Genomic DNA, 21,291 nt, shown 5'->3' with positions numbered 1-21,291 from the left:
AAATCCTTGATACACAAACTTCTAAAAATAAAAAATGGATCTCCTTCCTTGTGTCCTCATATTAAGATCTACTCCTGAATATCTTGTTCAGGCGCTCTCTGCATCTCTAGGAATTGAAAAACCTTTAGAAGCTATCTGTAAGGCAATCCAGATGTCTAGTTCTCATGTTGAGTTTCAGCTATTCCCTAAGCACTTTGAAAACAAGTTTCAGATGCTTTTCAAAATTATATCTTTGGGGCAGCTGTGTTCCTGGAATTCTTTTAATATTAATTATTATGATTAGGTCTCTTCTGAAAAAGTGAAATAGATCAAGGACTAATGGGACAATTGGCAGAAATAAGGTTACTTGCTTTTGAATGTTGCCACATTGCTCTATGGTATGTAGGTTTGTCTGCAGGGGCAGGCATTACTTTGCAAATTTTGTCACTTTCTTGAGCTAAGTCACATTAATATCCTCCCCAAACTAGTTTGTTAATAAACTTAATCTAAGACAGAACAAAAACAATAACAGAGACATACCAGAGGAATCAGAAAATAAATGGTCTGCTGTTTATTGTGGGTCTAAAAGACTTCAGAAAGATGACTTCATCTATTTCTAAAAATTAAAATGCCCACTGCATAAGACTTTATATTTTTCCACAGGAAGTATGTTTTACAACTGGATCAAGACACTTCTGTGCACTGTAAAAAAAATATTTTAAATGATGTAAGTTTACAATAAAATAAACAGCATAAGGAAGAAGAAAGACCATTTTCTTTTCAATTTATCTTTTTTAACCCTGCCAAGGTTTCCCCAGTGTAACACTTTTTTCTCTAAATATTCTGAGTTCTGGCTTATAGTTCATGTTAGTTTGGGAAGGGAAAAGGGGGAGACATAAATGAAGCACGGATTCATTTGGAACAACCATAATGGAGCTATCAGCATGGACTCTGATTAATATAGATGATTATGCAGACAAAAATATTATCTACAGTACATATAGGCTCATGAGGGGACTGTCTCTAGGTTTATTCTCTAGGTTTATTAAGCTTGAGAAATCTCTTCTATCTCCGGGGGGACAAAAGAATTGTCATTTAAACTACTTGTAGGGTAAAATAACATTAGGCTCCCCAACAGTGTAGCCCAAGTAACACTTAAGATTCCCCTAATTACACCACATTGTCCTTAATGCAAAGCTTGCCAAGTCTACAGGAGAAATTGTTGAGTGGATGGAGACCCTGCCAGGATGAGAGCAATGAATTCAATTCCTGTATTCTCCATGCTGCTGCTTGTTTCCTTGTGGCAGTACTCCAAGGGAAAAGGGAGACTTGATGTTTTGCCTATCCCTTTCAGCTTCCTCATCCTCATCATATCTTTCATCATCATCTTCATCTTCCCCTTCGCTATGGTGAGGGCTGGAATGCTGAGAGACAGAGGGTGATGGTGGCACTGACGAAGGCCTGGGGAACCTGAAACCTTCCGTCTGACGGAGAGAGAAGCAAGTTATATATATTATCACAGTGTTCCTCATTTGGTTGTATACAGGAATTTAAGGTTGTCAGCACTGCAAAGCAAACCACTGGTGATGGGATGTAAGCTAGACCTGCTCTGCACTCTAAAACTAAATTCCCTTGAATGCAGATTCTCTCAGTCCTTCTGTGCCAGCAAGTACATGCAACGATATGATGCCCTTCCTGCACTGCTTGCTGCAAAATATAACTCAGTATCTTTATCAAGCTTTAAAACCCTCACCCCTACACAAAATCCTTCTGAACTTCACAGTCAGAATGTACCTACAGAAATTCAGAATTAGTCTGCAGTCTTAAAACAGTTTTCTAGCTATATTGTAATTTCTGCAAAAAGTAGAGCCAAACAAGGGGTTTTGGCCTGAGGCTCTTTTCTCATTATGTCAAAAATTGAGCTGCTGTCTGGAGGTGTCTGGAAATTTGGTTTCAAACAATATGGTTCTTAGATCTGAATTGAGCAGCCTGCATTCTCAAATTGGTGCTAATATACATTACGCAAGAACTGATTGCATGTGTGTGTGCCTTTATTCTGACCCTTTGCAGTTCCAGCCACAGCCTCCTCCTCACATACCCTGTTCAGATGAAAACAATACTTTGCCTCTTGTCTTCCAGAATATCCTTCCACAACTCCCCTTTTATTGAGTTACAGAACCTCCCCATGGCCTTTATCAGCAGCAAAATTAGAAGCTACCAGTCTTCTAATAGGAACACCAAGGGCCACTTCTTCGGCTTGTCTAAAATGCCATAGTTCCATCCACATCATTCTAAATCACCTGGAGAACAGTGCCTGTATCGCACCTGGTGCCCCTGTCATTTGCATCTGATACCATTACAGCTCCTGACTGGAACTTGGTTTTGTAACTGTGACTTCCTGCTCCCTTTCAGTTAAAACAAAACTTGCTAACTCTGTTGTTTCTCTCTCATGCTCTCTCTCTCTCTGTATAGCAGCTAAAAGGCAGATGAACTCATCTCCAGAAGCAGACTTTACCTTTGGCGGAGCACTTGGTTCCATTTCAAATTTGTCAGGGAATGTTCTGCTGAGGGCCAAGTGTCTGGCATGCATGTAATACTGTAACATAAAAGAGAGGTCTTTAGAAGTCAAGAAAGTCTTGAATAGATTTAAGCAGGAAAGAAAGCATAAAATGAGTGTCTTCTCAAAGATGATACTGAACAAAGGCTGAATATGTTTTCAGCTGAGGAGAATCCAACTGATATTGCCACTTGTAATGAACACATTGCTGTGAAGTAGTGAACCACTCATGTCAGATTCGCAATGGAGCAGAGTCTGGAACAGAAGCCAGATAAGGTTTCCATAAGATTAAGGTGTATCAAGATGGAAACCAGCACTCATCTCAGTCAGTGCAGTTCTTAGTGAGTCACAGACATTCTTTATTCTTCATGATAGAACTGGCTCTTTTTTAATCAGGAAAATGTACATTTTTAAGAGTGCCTGTGTATACAAATAAACTTCCTTGCACAGGCTCCTTGTATATCCTTGCATAGGAAGCATGTTAGAGGCAAGACACATTAATGAATTTGTTGATGCTTGGTATTTATGAATTTGGCAAAACTACTTGATGGTTTTAGAGAACTTCAAATCCACTATATTCACCAGTCTCCATCACCTGCACTGAAAAAATAGCTTATTGTGTCAGAGCCTTATGCTGTGCTGGGACCCATATAAACAGAAAGGTTCTCACACAGATATGAGAACAGGACAATAATATGACAGAATAGTTACAGGACTGATACATTCCTTTGCTTCTGTGGACTTGAGAATACTGGTTTGCTAGGTTCTTTCAAGTGTATGGTACTGCAGCATTTTCTGTGTCATATAAAAAACACTATTTTTCCTTTAAGGCACAGATGTAGTCTAGAAAAGCTGAAGAGCCACAAGGCCCAGTGGTATTTTAGGAAGAACAGACAGGATTTTTGAAAGAGTCCAGATGACTTTGGAGCACAGATCCTACTTACTCAGTATCGGGATGCTAGTGTTGACAGAAACACAAGGTTTTTGCATTGCCTTTAGCACCAGGAGTGCAAAGACCACAATGTCTTTGACTTCTGCTCTAACCTATTGAATTAAGTCAAGTCTCTCCTTAGCACTGGAGAAAGGAAGCATAACACTGCAATGTAAAGGCAGGTTTTGATTGTGACACCTTTGACAGGTGCTTTTCAGAAAAGGGTTGCCTCCTTTCATTGCAGCCTGATGCTGAAGACTGTTAATCAGACACTATGCATGTGGAATTTTTAATATCTATACTATATAGTTTCACACACCCTGCCTAAGTATCTCCAGTCCAACAGGTCTGAAAGCCTCTCGGTTCGGTTTCTTTGGATGATCCTCTGGCGACGGGACTGCTGGCAAAATCCATACAGGATCTGAGTCAGCTGGTTGCATGACTCATCAGGAGAGCGGAACCTCCTGTCAACTATGTAAATGCCTGAAGGACACAAAAAAGGAGAATGAGTGGAACTGAAAATTGGATCTGATCGCCTACATTTCTAATCCAGCTTCTGTCGCACACAGTCTTACAAACATTACATGTATTGGATGTCTTTTTTAATGTGAGAAGTCAGAGTGGCAGCTATAACTGGAACAGTTGTTTCTATTCCGATGGCACAGAAAGCTGCAGACAAATATCTATTTTTTGTATTTTAACTTTCTTTACCTTTCCAGCTGAAATTCATTAAATTATTCATAACTCAGAGGCTTTGCTGCTGTTGTTGTTGCTTAAGTTTGTCCAAAAATATTCAAGGGTTTATGGATAAAGAGGTATCAGTTTTATTCCCCATCATTTTTAAAATACTGATTGCTTAAAAAGAAAGTCTCATGCTTTCATAGTTTGTGGTAGAATTTAAAGTGTGGTTGGTCAGACTCAGCCTGTAGGACAGAGACTGTTTCCAGTACAAACGCAAATGTCTTCCATAGAGATGGCTAACTCACATACATCAATCGATGTAAAACTCTGGCAGAGAGAAGGCCAAGGTAAAATTTCCCTCTGTGTAGCTTGCCAGAGTCAATTCTTGCCTACTCCCTTACATCAAGGTGTTGGTAAAAAGAGGCGAATAGACCTCAGCTATCTTAATAGATAAGGCAGATTCCCAGCTACCTTAACTGAAGTGCCTGGTTTCCCCTAGGATTGTACAGTGAGTTATTTCAGTGCCCACATCTATGTTTTGGCAGAGAAGAGCAAGTGACATGCTCTCGGTCTGTGACCTTTCCGAAGGCTCTCATAGACATGTCTACCCAGGCTGGTGCAGACATAATCAGCAACCGGCTTTATCCTGGCAACCAGCTGAGGACACAGGTGGCACTAGCATGAAGCTGCCTCCATATGATTGTGCAGACAATTCAAGGTATTTAGAAAGAGGCCCTAGTTCAGGCACATTTTCACTATTGTCATGATACACCAGGAGCTGCCTACCCTCCTCCTCACCACACTCTGATCATGGACCATTTTTGAAGCTTTAGGAGCAGATTCTTATTTATAAATAAGCTCCTTTTATCATCACAGGCTTATCTCCTATTGCACATGTTAATTAACTCCTTATTTAGCGGATACAAGCCTTACTGGTGCTGAAAATGTTTGCTGAAGTCCCAATACATCCTCTTAGACTATTCAAAGAGAAGCACTTCACTGCTTCTTTTGAAGAGCTAAACATGTTATGGTGTAACCGGAGGTATTGAAGGGAAGTTTTGGGAGATTCTAGAGGAGGGATGAGGAATACTGAGTCTGGAAAAACACAGCAGACAAAAGGCTAAAAGAGGGATGAGAGAGGTAAAACCAGGAAACATTTTGGATTAATATCAAAGCTCGAATGGCTCATTCAGTTTAACCAGGTATTCAGAGCTCTGAACATATTCTCCCAATGAACCTTATTGCACTAGTGAAAGCACAAAATTGAGGGGTCACAGCCTTGTCACCACGCTTTTTTGCTTTCCTAACTGGGAGGCAGTATATTGATGAGTTGTTAAAAATCTTACCATAAGCAGCTGGATCAGCAACATGTTCCTGCATGAAACAGCCAAATCCAGAAAGGTTTGTGGTCACACTGGGAATGCCCATCACGGTACATTCAGCTGCCCAAAAAAAATAGAGAAAAACAAGTTTCAGGACAATATGCTTTGCATTATTTCACCTTGAGAGAAAAAAAAAGGCTGACAGAAGGTCCCACAAAACTAGAGCTCTTCTGAAAATGTCAAGGGAAAACTATTATGCTTTATTCTGGATTTGGAGGAAAAGAAAAAAGAAAGAAAAAAATAGAAGTTTAAAGAAAAATTTTCACACTGCTTTGTGAACATATCTTTTTGTTTCCCAAAACTTTTGTTTCCCAAAACTGAACACTTTCTGATAGTCTAGTGTTGAAATAGAGATTCCCAATGTAATGTCTGGACTTTTTGTTTGGATTTTAAATTGGAGCCTGTTCTATGCACATGGTCATTAGGCGTTCATGCCTATTTGCAAAACTGAATCTCTTAAATGCAGGAGTGTGTTAAACTTCATATTTTAATATTCATTGTTTGTAAATTGGTCTCTATAGCAAAAAAGAAAAACATCATTATCTTAGGACTACCTTCAAAGTAGATGTGGAGTTTATTTTATAAAATTATAAAATATATGCATCTTTTGTTGTTATCATCACTGTGAGAAAGAATAACTATTTATTCAGGTCAAAGAGTTTGTATTGATGAACTTCAGCCTAACCTAAGGCAGCATACAGATTAAGTAAGATACTCTGGTCTTTAAAATGCTGAAGGCCATCCATATGACCTTCAGTCACGTGACAATAAAACTGGCGACTATAAAATAGAGCTATAATCCACCTAAGAAGATCACTTACAGTTTCTGGGAGAATTACATGGGTATCAATAAAGAGAATTACTTTTGCATTAGTAAAGGAAATAGAAAGTATTCCTTTAAGTAGTATAAATCATAGTTTTCCTCCAAATTGGTAAGTAACAGTCTAACTTTTCTGGTTAGGTTAGTTTAAAGTTTTACTTCAAAATCATCCCTGGCTGTCACATGTTTTTATTTATACCTTAGCTGAGACTAGAACAGGAAAATTGCTTGAATGTAAGACAGTTGTCTTACTTGGAATTGGATAGCTCTCTGACTTGGAGAAACAAAGTACTTAAATAGCTRTGGAGAATGATCAGCTTTGCAAGGTTTCTTTTAACAATAAATGCACTTCAGAGGAGCATCCAAACTTTCAGATGCTTATCAAGACTATAAGAAATATTTTGGAGAGCAGGAAAAAAGACAGGTGCCTATGCTTTGATCTTCATAGGTATCCAAGTTCATAGTTTGTACTGATTTCAGTAGGTGTTAAGTGCCTTTTGTAAATCTGGTACCTATTTTTAAGTTAGAAACTACGTTCTCTGTACCTTTAGAAATTTCCCTTTAAGTCTGTAAGATCCTCTATCACTGTTTGTAAGTGTCTGTGGTAAATATCTAAGGTATGGTGGAGGTGGCAGGGTAGTTATTGTAAATTTGCAAATGTCTATCAAACTTAATGGTTATCTTGAATTACATCCACTGAAGTATGTCTGCTGGTAGCATCAGATTTCTTGCCCTATTTTTTCAGTATGTACATTCCTCTAAATCTTCTTTCCAAATCCTTGAATCAGGTTAAAAATCAAGTTTTAAAAAATGATTTTTTGTTCTAAAGCCACAGAAAATCAAAAGACTACATGCTAGTATGGGAAAGGGTCCAGCACAGGGACAAATGTGAGCAGTTGTCAATCAGTAGATGCCATTTTATACCACCTGGCTCCCAAATTTTGCCAGCAGTAAGAGCTTTGCACTGCAGAGGAAACAGAGTCAGAAGATTTTTTTCAGCACTCCAGAAGATACTGTCTGTAAAGCTATTCTGCATCAACAGAATGGATATTCATCTCTTGATAGTAGTTAGTGTACATATTGCCTACCTGGAGTGTAACCCCAGGGTTCATAGTATGATGGAAATACACCGAGGTGGCAGCCTCTGACAAACTCTTCGTAATCCAAGGGCAGCAATGGACTTGTTGAAGAAAGGAACTCTGGATGTAGGATCACCTGGATATTCAAAACTCACATTAAAGCTGAAAGAAAACTGTCATCAATACATTTTAATTATGTATAAGCTCAAGCAATTTCTTCACTCTGGTCTTTGCTGAAGTATCCGGACAATACTTCCTTTGCCCATCCTGTTATCTAATTCAGTTACCCTATTAGAATACATTATATCCTGCCTGCATGCTATATTGTCCTAAAAATACTACTGATATCAAACACTATTTTCTGGACAGGTCTTTGGCTTTATCCTCTTTGAGCAAGGAAGACTATGTACATTGAGGATTATGCCTGTGGCTGTGGCATTTAGCAGTACTGTTGTCTGTTGTATGTTGTTGCATATGCCTTGTTCCAGAGAAGGTCTCAGGAGGATACAGCACTCCTGAGCTTCACAGCATCCAACTGAAATATAGGAACATTTATGGTGCTCAGTGAATCTATCACCAACTGAGAGAAGTTTGGAATCAGACATACAGTCCTATGTGTGGACTAACTAATCTTGCTGAGAGACAAAGCTTAGGCTAATGTCCCTATAACACTTACAGGATCCGAGCTAATTTATCTGCACAATTCTGCTGGCTCAGATTAGAGTTGAGTTTGGGGTCACTGCCCCATATTCCACTGGCCAGTGCAGAAGTGCTTTGTGTAATGCTGTCCAGTCAGCTTTGGGAGAAAGAGGTGTGAGGGATGCATTTAACATTCTTTGGGCTTTTCTTTCCCAAATAAACATAGTTCAGCCACTGTTCCATATAAGGATATGCTTTTATCCTTCCTTAATAACGCAGTCAAGCTACTCATTTGGATAAATCAACACATGAATGTATTCAACTAATAAATGGACTGTAAGCTCGTTATGTGTAGTTCCAATGAGTCAAACAAGATTTTCCACTGGCATCACTGAGGCTAGATTTCACATGCCAGCTGTGTCTGCACAGACATGCGATACAGCTCTCAAGATGACTTTCTGTTTCAGTCTCACAGAATTTTTGTCCATGACATGCAGCTTTTTAAGCGTTAAGACTGTTTAGCCAGCAGGCAATTTTCCTGATGATAATGATAACGACAGTTTTGTACCAACTTGACATATACCTAGCCAATCAAGTCTGCTGAGAAGCAGGAAGAGGTATCTGTGGTGTTATATGTCATCTGCTTTCTCAGTGACTTCAAGCAGTGAGTTCTGAGGATTTTTTTATTACAGYTGTATACAGTGTATCCTCCCAACCTACCTTTGTTACATCTAGTATATTAATTCATGTTCTCAGAGCTCACTGGAGACATATGCTTATCAGAGACTATATTATGCCACTAATAGGTATACTAGGAAGTATAGAAAAACAGCTACTGAGTTATCCTTATAGGTTTAAAAGCCAAAATACTGAGAACAAGTGATGTGTCATTGTCAGAGATACTATAGCTCTGCCTGTCAAAACAAGGTTTGGAAGAGGAGCAATTTGCAGTTTTAGGTTTTACTTTGAATAGGTAGATGAAAAGAAAGTCATAGTTAGTAGGGATAATGCCAGAGACTATGAGACCAAAAAAGCTTTGGGAAACCTGCGAAAGTGGGAACTGATCATTTCTGTGATCTGGTCAGATAGGTGTGGAAGTACAGGAAAGGATTTATTTACATATGTTTAGCTTCAGCAGTTGATTTAAACATGAACGCAGCATGAACAGGAAGTATTTCTGGAGTATAACAGGAGGCAGTGATGAGAACAATTAAATCCCTAACATTAGATTTCTGACTTGAAATTAACTTGGTTAAACGGCAAATGAGGATATCTGTGAAGTGACTGGCTGTTACTCCTGGAAAGAGAGGATGAGGGAGGAAGTATTCTAGCAGCATTTTATTGCATGTCTATCAAGAATTTGACTGTGACCTCCTTGGTAATGAGCCAGACTGAGATGGTTTAAAGAAATTCCACTTTATATCTGTAATGAGAATGAGAGAATGTACCTTTACTCTGTCTGTCCGATTGTTGAAAAGGCCAATGCGTCGGATGGTATTGAGGATTGGATCATTGCCATCATCAGTCATGTTGTGGGTGGTCACTGGAGGCAGGCAGTGTCGCTAAAGAAAGTAAAGACATTCCATGAGCCGGGAAAAACTGTTGGGAAAGAGTCCTGTTATTCTCTTAGGCTAGTGGAAGTCAGTGGGAGATTTTGCCTTTGACTTGGATAGGATTTTATCCTTTCATTTTAAGATAAGAAAGGAATGTTATGATCATACAATGTTGTCTCCTGCGTAACCCAACCCACAAGTGAGGTCATAAAAGCTGTCGCAGAACTTGTTTCATATATGTCAAAACAAATGTATTTGTACCAACTTTTAGAAAGACCTAAAATTTRATTTTAAAGGTTTTTAGTGATCAGGGATTGATCTTATCTCTTATCAAGAGATTGAGTTTACATATTTCATAAAAATTGAAAAAATCAGGCTTCAGAAATAGACATGAAATAAAACAAGAACAAAACAAAACAAAAAATGCCTTAAGGACAGTGCGAAGACTTTGTACTTAATGCAGAAGAAAAGAACAAGGAAGATTTGTGTCCAGCATGTGACTGTGGGAAGATCCATGGATTCCCCAAAACAATTATTTTGGGTCATATTCTCATTAAAAACAATCACAACTCAGCTTTAAATTTTACCTATGAGAAATACATTTGCTTAAAACTTATTTTTCAGTGCATACATATCACTATAAGTCATACACAATCTTTGTACATATTTATGTTTATCATTTGTAGTGCATGTTTGTATAAATAATGAATGTGTTTTCTGACCTGAGTTGAAAAGATGGCTCTTTTCATAATGGTTATATCATCCCGGTCAAGTATCTTGTTCAAGTCTGGAATTTCTCCTCTGTAGAGGCAATACAGAGCCTGTTTTACCAAATGGCTTACTATCAGTCCTTCTGAGTTTACAAGCTTCCATTAAAGTTGTATAAAGAAAATGAAGAAACAGCAAACAGCGCCTGATCTGAAGCCCATCTTGTCAACATGAATCTTTCCTTTGCTTTCATGTTTTTTTTAATATTCTCTTCATTTTATTCTCCCTATCCCTGACGTGGAATAATGTCTGAGCTTGCTGGCCTTCCAATTAGTGTCCAATAAAGTTGAAAGAAGTGCTTTTTTGTTTTTCAGACAGACCTTATTTTTGCTTATTTTGCTGATTTTGCCAATCGTCTCAATTGTGCTTCATTTCCAACTCACCCTGTCTTTTGAAACAATATGAACAAGCCACTAATTCACATTACTTTGTCTTCACTGTTATTTTAAACTGAGATAACTCAATTTTGCCAGTGAGTAAGCTATAGTGTTAAGAGACATCCTCCATGTCTCTAAAGACTCTTTCCACAATGGGGTGCTAGCACCTTTAATTTTTTTTTTAAAACTTTGTGACTTGCCTATTGTACAAGTAATCTGCATATGGAGCACAGGGCCCCATATCCTTCTCCTATGTCCTTTCCTATGCACCACAAAATCCTCTTACACAAGCAGTAGAAGCACAGAAACACCATGGGTGAGCCAGCTGAATACATGGCTCTGCAAGGCAGAGCAAAGCAATCTACACACTCACTTTAACAAGGCATTGTAGAGTTTCTCTCCAAATTTTTCTTTCACAGATTGTGCAGTATCCCTAGGAAAATAAATAAATATATGTGTAAAACAGGCACATCCAGGACAAAGACAGAATAAAAGAGATTCCTGCTGATGGAAAGTAAAATGTGCTTTCATGTATACTGATGGAACCAAGAATGCAGAAGCAGACAGAGGTCTGGTTCTCAAAGGTCTTTTACCCARCCAGCAGCCATACTGATTGATTTCAGCGCAGCTGAGGATTTGATCTGCATCCAAAGACAAATGCACTACTAAAGCCAGGAGAGGAACTCAGTAGTAATTAATTCCAATACTTTGCTCTGACCCAGTAGACCATACTTTATCTGCTATGGAAAAGAGCATATATGAATATATGACTATAAGCAGAGAAACATGGCAATTGACTAATCAAGACTGAGAAATTTCCAAATTTATTTTGGCCTAATAAAAGATGTAAGATGTAAGAGTTAAGCAAATAGGGTTTTTAAAGAAAGCTCTTTCCCTCTCTTTCTGTTCTATTTCCTAACTCAAAAAACTTCAAAAATAAGGGTTAGACTAAAAGTAGTTTTCCATGAATTTGTTTGCGAATGAGGAAATTTCCTGGAAAATTCAGACCATGTTTTAAATTAATAATAAAACCTGTGCCAGACAAGTGTTATATTTTAGTTGTGAATGAACTCCAGGGAACAGTTATTCTAAACGCAAAGAGCCGTTTAAGTTATCCTGCCCCTAGATGGAATAGCACAGTGCTTGAAAGTACAGGTGAAGACGCTCCTCTCAAAATAGCAAATGCACTTTCAATTCAACTCAAATGCCCCCTTTCTTGAAATTTTTCCTGTTCTTCTAATTTCTAAGAATTTGACTTTGGGCTGAGACAAAATTTGTTAAGTAAAATTCTGAACTTTGCTGAGTTGGGAATCCACATACTTGTTTTTAGTTGCTCTCTCCCAACTCACATAGTCACAACAGTGTTAATTTTGGGTGAGTTGTAAAGTGGCTAGATGCCAGACTAATTGATCCAAATCCCAGCAAGCCAGTCCCCTCATGACCGTGTTTTCATTTACTCATGCCATGAACCATCTCTGAAACTTACTCAGATAGGATAGGCTGCTTTTTCAGCAGCACAGAAAACAGGGATTTTTATATCCCAGATCAGCCATCTTCTGTCCCCTGATAACTGCCAGCCTCTTCTTGTATTTAATTTCTGTGGCATTCTTAAAATCAACTAATACAATCATGTCATACTGACATCAGGTTGTTTTATCCAGCAGATGCAAATGATAACCATGACAATACTGCACAACATGACACAGGTGGTATTTTGCTTTTCACAGAATAAAGTGAGAAGAATAGCTGGAAGCAGTATTTTTTGCTGATTTCACATCTTTAAGGTTATCTTTATTGCTATTACTGTTCCTGCATTACTGAGCACACAGAGGAATAATCAGGTAGTAGAGTTAAAACAGGCAAAAACCTTTGCATATTTAATTTCATTTCAACTTTCCTAATATATCACCTATTATTTATTTAATTTCTACCTGTTGTATTTTACTCAAACATTGCATACTTTATACCAAAAAGACAGCTGAGCCAAAACCCAAAAGGCTTGTTCCAAGAATGCTGTTTCTCACTGCACTCACATTATTTTCCTAGAGTTGATTTAGAGCCAGATCCTTGCCCTACAGCAGTGGCACACTGCCCACTGAATTCACTGCAGGCCCTGCTTTACTTCAAGAGTATTTCCATCTGGATGGCCAGTTCTTAAGTATAGAGTTCTCATTAAAAACTCTGGCTGTCTTACCTTTAGCCATCTAAGGTTAGGCTAGCTGTGTGGCCCTTCCACAAGTCCCCAGAGGGTGAGAGTCAGTTTCAGAGGATGATTCACTTCACCCATCTTAGACACTTTTCTAGGATGAATCACTATCTGGAGTCAACCATCACTCTCCACCAGCAGTGAAGGCAGCTCAGATGCATTGTTTTTAGGTAGCCAAAGTTAGATAATTAATTCCAACCTATATCTTTGTGGCACCTGTTTCCAGAATGGTAACCAGGTAGAATGTTTCCTGGAAGTCCCAAGAAGTTGCTGTGGGATGACTGCAGAGACAATCTAGAGAGTAGATTGATTTCTCCTATCTGCCTTCTTTTCCAGATATGGCAAAGTCCTTGTTGTTATGACCCTTGTTATACTATTTCTGTCACTGCTATTGTGACACTATTTCTGTCACTGTTATTGTGCAGTTTTAGTATCAATTACTCAAAGACTTCAGCTTGTTTACTGAATATTGAGAAACTCAGCCAGAGATCATCTGCTGGAGGCAGTTAATATGATAACAACAAAAATAGTATCCTTCTCTTACATAGTTCCGTTACCTACAGATCTCTAAGCCATTTAGATTTCTATCATTTTATAAATATAGAACTGTCATTGGAAAGAGGTTAAACACCGTGAGACACGGGCATAAAAACAGAAACCAGGTCTTGTTGGTTTTAGTCCCTTAGCTTTAAGACCAGCCTCCTCACTTCTGCAGCAGTTTAACTGCTCTAGCCACCTGAGAAGCACATTTTTATTTCCCCACTTAGATAATTAATCTGTGAATATGCTGAGTGATATAACATTTTTTAACAAAATTAATCCTTGATATCCTACTACTGATTTCCTTAATGAATTTGACCCTTCAGCTTTACAGTGTCTCTCGTTCTAAAAGTACCTCATAGCATGTGTCTCTTTCTCTGTGGAATCACATAGCATTTAAAGGGTTATTGGATGGGGAGGTTACAAGGTCCTCAATGAGAATGGCAATTACCAGAGCTGCTTCCGGACTGCTTGTCCTTTCAGGCTTTCCACATTGAAATTGTTTGTCTTTGCTGGCATGATGAAGAACACAACAACTGTAACATCGCTCTTATGAACCTACATGGACATGAGATGGAGAGAAAAAAATATCACACCACTACAGGGTATCACAGACCACTTTAATCCTGAGAGCTGGTCACAGAAAAACCCATTACACTTTCATTGGTTTTCCAGGAAGGCTCTGATCCTATCCCTCTTTCATTACCTGTGAAGTTTATGTCAAATCAGAGAGATAGTGGAGGATAAGTATAAGTAACCAGAGTTTATACAATTCTAGTTTGGGCAATATKGGTCTTCCTCACTTCTCATGGCTTAGAGAGCATGGTTTAGGATGTGAAGACAGACTGTGAAAATAAAACAAAATCATAAACAGATTTTCTCATCTGATACAAAATTCTCTCATTCAAAAAGGTGAGAAATTAGTTATCTGGGGTATGCCTAGGCATAGATGGGATTCCCTGCAGCAAGCAGAACTACTTTCTCTAGCAATAGCGTCCACACTGGCTGACTTATGCCTACCTGAACCATCAGGGAGAGAACCTGTCAGACACGCAAAAAGCTTTAAGCAACTTCTTGCTCATCTATCACATTCAACTAYTGCAAGGCAAAAACTGTGCTGAAAAATCTGACCCTTTTGTTACAGACAGTTTAATTTGTTGTCTTCCCCTTGTGCACTAACAAGGTTCACAATACCAAGTCCATGGGGAATTCTTCGCATAGAGAAGAATGGGGTTGTATTCCTGTCAGCAACTCTTTAAAGAAAAGCTAAGAGTGAACAGTTCAGAGATGTAAAAATTAAGTTTTTGGAATTGTTTGCATTCTAAACTTTAAGTTTAGACACTCAAAGAACTGCCTGTATGTGTTAATGTCATTTTCTAGAAAATGCTGAAAGATGTTTAGACACATAATTATGAGGAAAGGATGCCAGCCAGGATCCAATCATGGTTGCATATGTAAGCCATACTCCACAAAGATTCTTACCATTAAAATATCCTTTCCTTYTGACACTGAGGAATTGGGGGGAAAAGGAGGGATGATTTTGAAGCTACTTTTATGCTGTCCTGCTTGGAATGTCTCTCTGATGGTTGAATGTTGTTGGGATACTGTCTAATATTGTTTTCCTGACAATGGCTATTAGCATGCCTTCTCTTAGACTGAGGTACAGGAAAATATATGACATAAAATAAGCTCTGTCAGCAATCTGCCATTTTAAGATTCTTCCCCTCCCTCTCTTTAAGKCAGGTTCAAAGTTCACTATGCCATGATCTTTGTGTGTATTAACAATCTGTCCTAACATAAATATTTTATCTTCAAAATGTCAGTAAGGTTTTCAAGTAGTAAAGGAAAAGGGCTCTATAAAATAGAATAATTTCATCCAATGTTATGTGTTTTTGAGGTTCAGACACACCACTGGAGACTTGTTTAAGAAGTATCATCATTCTCAGATTCACAGATAGCACAGGTATCTTACTGTTCCCAATGGGATTACCTCCAGAAATAATTATTGAACAAGTGTTCTTTGAAGGGCTAATTTTCAATGGAATCAGGTGCTGGCACATATGTTGGAACAGTAACATAAGAAAGCTATGCTCAGCTTATGGGAGAAGCAAGACCCAATACACCCTTCTACAGTGCTGTGGTTCAAAACTAGCTTCAGTTGCCTGTGACTTCCCATCAGCCAAGCTTGTCATTGAGGTCACATCAGTCTTTACATACAATAACAGAGAGCTGCAATCATTGTTCAGCAACGTTTATAGTTCAGAGATGTGTAAATGCCATTAAAAGGTACCTGATGTTATACAGCATTCCAAAACAACAGAACTCAGGTGTTTGGCAAAGTTGCAGAGGAAAAACTAAAGTTATATGAGGTGAATTGTTGTGCTGGTGAATGGATTCAGTATTTCCAGGGAGTCTACAGACTTTAATGCTGTATTAATAGATAGTGATGGTAGAACAAGTATACTTAGGGCTTTGAACATTAATTACAGAATCACAGAATCACAGAATCACAGAATCGCTGAGGTTGGAAGGGACCTCTGGAGATCATCTAGTCCAGCCCCCCTGCTCAAGCAGGGTCACCTAGAGCACATTGCACAGGATTGCATCCAGGYGGGTTTTGAATATCTCCAGAGAAGGAGACTCCACAATTCTTTGTCAGCTTTTGCTGACAATATAGTATCAAGATTTTTATTCAGATTTTCCATGTAATTTAAATGATGGAGTACTAAAGAGACAGACTGGGACAACAGCCAATTGATCTTTGCTAGTTGACTGAAAACTGATTAGCATTTTTTTTATTTTAAATGCATCAGTCTTCAGGACACACCTGGAGATATTTTCAACAACCTCATTTGCAGGGGGTGAGTGCTCTGTTTTCTGGTAATGACAATGCCTAGGTCTTATCTTCATTACAGTACTGCATAAAGGCATCTAGAAACATTGCACTCATCTGGTTGAGGAAACAGAAGCCCGAAGGAGCAAATGGCTTCCTATTCATCAGGCTCCTGCCATACTGTGAATTTTAAATGCAAGATTCCCATCCAATGCACTAATAGTACTCAAAGTTTTCGGAGATCATGGTCAGGTCCTAATGAGTTAAGTGATTGACTTAAAAAGCTGGTTTTAAATTACATCATTAAAAGGTTACTTTTATTTGCCTTCTCTTGTCTAGACCTTTACAGTACATTCTTGAGTCATATTTTCAGCATTTTTCTGTAAAACCAAGGGAGGTAACCATGGATTACTTTCTTTAACCATTAACTAACTACTTTGTTTCTAAACAACCTGACATTTTTATATAATCTGATGATTTAAAGAGAAAGCTTTATGAAAACTCCAAATATACCATAATTATTATCCTACAAACCAAAGTATGGCATGGAAATTCTTGCATGTGGCTTCCATAGTATGGTAAATTGTGCATAAGCTCTATGTTATCTGCATTTCCAAAAGCTTTCTTACCCTCAGCAGAAAGTTTAATCTTGATAAGGCCTCTAGAAACATATCAGCTCCTTTGTTGGAAAACTCGTACCTTCCAGCAATGAAGAAAAATAAGGTTTTTTCAAGACTGAAGTCAAGGTGGCTGAAACCAAGCAAACAAATAGATAAGTACTAAGTGTTTCAAGATGTGATCAAACAAAATGCACAACAATTTTCTATTCTGGAGGAATTTATTATCCTATGATAATAATGAAAGTAAGGCTTTTCTGCACTACTTTAAATTAAGGTGACCATCTTAACCTGGCAAATTCCGTTTTGAGTAAATAATGAAAAAAATCAAGGCCTTCTGCCTGATCCCACAATCTGTTAAGCAGAGCCATAGCTGGTTTCTAGAATTCCTTTAGTTTGTGACTGAGAAATCCCAGACAGATATTTGACTAAGCTGGTAACTAAGGTGATAACACCTTATCCATGAAGTATTTTTTACAGTCCTTCTGCTTTGGTTCTTGCTTTAAATAGTATTGGACAACCATTGCTAATTTTTGAAAAGTAAAAGCATACCCATAGAAATGACCTCGAATGAACTCTTGGATCCTAGCCTTGTACATGGAATGCAAATTCTGAAACTCATGCATTGCTGAAAATTTCTTAATGTTCAAGCCATTTGGGGTGGCAACATCTGGAAAAGCAGAGAAAAGGCAGAGGTAGACATCTTAAGAGTAAGAGAAATCTTTAAGGAAAGAACTAATGTGTCTTTCAGTTGCAAATATGTGAACAAGTAATGTATTCTTACTAGTCATGGGTAGGGAACAGCACTGTCTAACACAAGGATTTTTGCCAGCACGATGACTGGAGAATACCAGGAGATTGTAGACGTATAATTACATGGGTGAAGTTCTAAAGCAACTGCTTGGGCCTACTCCACAAAGCCATTCCATGAGATCCTCCACCATCTATAACATTAAAGTGGTTTTGTATCATTTTGACATTAGAATAGGTCATACTGAACAGTAGAGTTTCTCCACACTATTTCAGAAAGCTTTGGAAGCTATTTTGTCCTATCTGGACTGAAGTTATACCTCCATTTAGCCATTTTTTGTGCAATACATCCCTTTACTTCTTTATTCTTAATATTGCTGTTGCCTGCTTTATCAGTATAGATGGAATACTTTTGAGAGCAGAAAGTGTTTTGTACTATGCACTTGTTCACTATATGGCACAACAGAGCTCTGTTCTAAGAAGGCTTCTGAGGATTTACTGGAAAAGAGAAAATATACAAAACATTTTTAAAAGGACCACCTTTCAGTAATCTGTTGGATTTCTCCTACAGACAGTCACAGAATAGTATTATTTACACTTTGATGGCAGCTCTCCTCACAGATTTCAAAGCATCTCACAGTTAAAATTTGTTCATTTCCAGTGTCTTCTAAGGTGGAGGTACGGACGGACATAGCTTGTTCCAAACAACACTTAAATTCAGCCACCCTCCCCACTTCTGGTAGAACGTAGCAGCTATTTAATGGCTTGCCTAAATCTAGTTAAAGTAAATGAAAAGAATGCCATTTTCCTTCTCGTGAGCTAGCTCATGAAAGCAAGGTATACCTAGAAATGAAAGGGGGGGGCAGTTCCTCAGCAGATATATTTCACAGTTAGAAAATGACTTCAGTAGAGCTATACCAATTTACAAACCACAGATTATTCAAGTACAAAGACTCTTTAGAGAAGCAAGAGGTGTTAATTATCAGAGGATTTACTGGTATTGATTTCATAATACTTGTTCTCCTGGCAAGTGTCATCAGCTCTCTAGTAACTACAACCACTAACTGTAGTCATTTTTTCAGTTTTATGTGTCATCTATAGGATCCTCCATAAGACATCATTCCCTAGTATCACACAGTGTTCATGTAGACAAAACAGCATCTCCTTTGATCTCAGTGCGCATGGTTAACTCCCATTGACATCAGGGCTACTGATGTGAGCACAGTCTCTTTTGGCTGCCACCAATACAGCACTTGAACATTACTGCCATTGTGGTCTTTTGATCAAGGCTACCTGACCCACAGCATGAAGCATCTCACCTATTACAAAACTATCCCTTATTTCTGGAGTGACTACCAGAGACTTTAAAACATCTATGGCTTCTTTGGCTGAATACATATGCAGATGTTTTTAAAATAAGTGCAATCAGTTCTCCATATGCTGTCCAGTATACTTGGCTGACATTTTCTTGGCAAATGCCATGGCCACCTCTGACTTCCTTAAAATTTATAGTCTACTTTGGCAGTATGTGTATTTCCCTGCCAGATAAGTGATCTGTGAGTGCTCTTTATTTACCTTATAAAGCATTTCAAGACTCTTTAGTTTAAATAGCAGTAGATAAAATTACAGCCCTCATTAGCACCCATGAAATAACAAAATTTTGATGGACCTCTCATGAAATAACATGTTTTGAACTGAAGACCAGTCTTCAGTAGCAAATCCTTACTTGGTTAAGTTCCGAGGGTTTGGCTCCCACTGAGAAGAAAGGAGAACATTGGTTGGCTTAACAAAAACACTTGTGTTCTTATCTTCTGCTGCCCAGAACTATAGGACTACACAGGAGCTGCTCTGAATAAAGCCTGCTGTGGTCTTATATGAGTGTCAGGTCAGCAAAGCAGAAATGCCTTCCAACCATCTTTCTCTTTATCAGCATGTCTTCTTTCTCTGACCTGCTTCTTGTTCAGCAGTGGCTGAATTGTTCAGAATTAGCTGATGCAGGACATAGCTTTGATACTGCGACCACTTGAAAGCCAGCTGAGCTCTTCCCAACAATGAAAGAATCCTTGACTGGGTGTTTCTGGCCAGTTTCCATCTGGACACTCTCTCCCATCAGAGGCAGCCAGTGTATCACCTGCTCCCACATTCTTTGATGCAACAGCAGCTCCATTGACCCTTTCATCTGAATTGGGGCTGAATCTAACTCTTACTTATGCCTTGGAGATTCAGAATGGATGTGGTGGCCCAAAGCATCCAGTTCACTACATCTGCTCAACATACAAAATATTTTGAAAATCTGTGATGCAATGTTCCCCTGCACTGGGGAAAAATGATTAAAGAGGGCTTTGTTCTCACTTTCAGTGTTTTGGGTTTCTTTGTTTAATGAATGAATGACATTTTTGTTTCAAAATTGCCCCAAGTAGATCAAATCAGAATGATTTGACTTCTGTATCTACAGGAAAGAAACTGGCATTTATATAAATATATAAATAATAATACCACAGGATGATATTTTCTATGTATAAATCACAAAGATTCATGGCTGATTCATGTTTTTTCAGAGATTAGTTCTATGGGTTTGATCAAATATGTACAGATACAAAGTCTTGGTCTAGATCTAACTGATATCTAAGTCTCTAGGAATTCTGATTAAAAGTCTTCTCTACTGCCAATGACAAATATGTTTCMTACCTCAATGAAAATAATTACAAATCCCATAATAGCAGTTTTCAAATCATGAGAATATATTTTATGATCACTAATAGAACCTTGCATGATACTTCAGAGAAAACAGATGGAACTTTAGAGATGCAAGTTTTTGATAAATATGATTTACTATAAATTATTGATCAAAACATGAAGCACAACAGCAACATGTGGAATCAGCCTAATGCAAGCAGTCATTGTGTTAGATGTAGACTGTGCACCTTATCTAACAACATGGCAGACTGTCCTTTGTCCCAGTGCAAAAACTCTCTATTCAGTCATGTCTACTGAATTATAAGATGGGCTCTTCCAAGTGATGATGTTTATAATGTAAATTATAATCTGGCTTTAATGTTAGTAAGAAGCAGCAGAGACTGCTCTACTTACTACATTTCCTTAACTGTTTTTGGTTAACACATTTGTTATCAGGTTTACCTCTCAATAAATTCAAATGCAAATAAAAGTGTATGCTGTTCTGTGCCTATTCTGCACACACACTCTCTTTTAGAAGCTTATTTTTTAAGTGGATCAAAAGGCTAATTTTACAAATTCTTGCAATACTCATGTCCTTTTGCAGACATGAAGCTTAACGACCTACTGAAGTTTTGCTGACCTTTCTGAACAGCCAATGTCTATGTTGATTTCACAACTTCAGTAAGACTAAATAATGTAAGAATAGACTCCTACACAGTTTACTTATGGTCTAATATTCAAAGAAAACTATTAAAGTATTTATACCCAGCAGGACATATTTTCCACTTATAACTGTCTCTAGTATTTGGGGTAGCATTTCTGATTGAATTTCCTTCTCACTCTTTCAGCATSAAGCATGATATATGTCAATAATTTTTAAGCCAAAACTTAGATATATTTACT

At 38.1% G+C, this 21,291-nt stretch overlaps 1 protein-coding gene across 1 annotated transcript in view; it reads right to left on the bottom strand.

The window, feature by feature from the left end:
- Positions 1–1,241: 1,241 nt before the first annotated feature.
- Positions 1,242–21,291, bottom strand: part of GYS2 (glycogen synthase 2) — a 48,868-nt gene continuing 28,818 nt past the window's right edge. Inside the window, exons 6-16 of the mRNA XM_026066906.1 lie at positions 17,515–17,632; positions 16,975–17,095; positions 13,964–14,070; positions 11,140–11,199; positions 10,344–10,422; positions 9,517–9,630; positions 7,439–7,565; positions 5,495–5,590; positions 3,787–3,950; positions 2,495–2,575; positions 1,242–1,463 (exon numbers count right to left, since the gene is read on the bottom strand). Of these exons, the coding sequence (XP_025922691.1) occupies positions 1,242–1,463; positions 2,495–2,575; positions 3,787–3,950; positions 5,495–5,590; positions 7,439–7,565; positions 9,517–9,630; positions 10,344–10,422; positions 11,140–11,199; positions 13,964–14,070; positions 16,975–17,095; positions 17,515–17,632 (1,289 nt within the window). The remainder of the gene's footprint in view (positions 1,464–2,494; positions 2,576–3,786; positions 3,951–5,494; positions 5,591–7,438; positions 7,566–9,516; positions 9,631–10,343; positions 10,423–11,139; positions 11,200–13,963; positions 14,071–16,974; positions 17,096–17,514; positions 17,633–21,291) is intronic.

The sequence above is a fragment of the Apteryx rowi genome, unplaced genomic scaffold, assembly GCF_003343035.1.
Source record: "Apteryx rowi isolate R43461 unplaced genomic scaffold, aptRow1 scaffold_25, whole genome shotgun sequence".
Classification (NCBI taxonomy): domain Eukaryota; kingdom Metazoa; phylum Chordata; class Aves; order Apterygiformes; family Apterygidae; genus Apteryx; species Apteryx rowi.
This window is presented reverse-complemented; position numbering and strand designations above follow the sequence as displayed.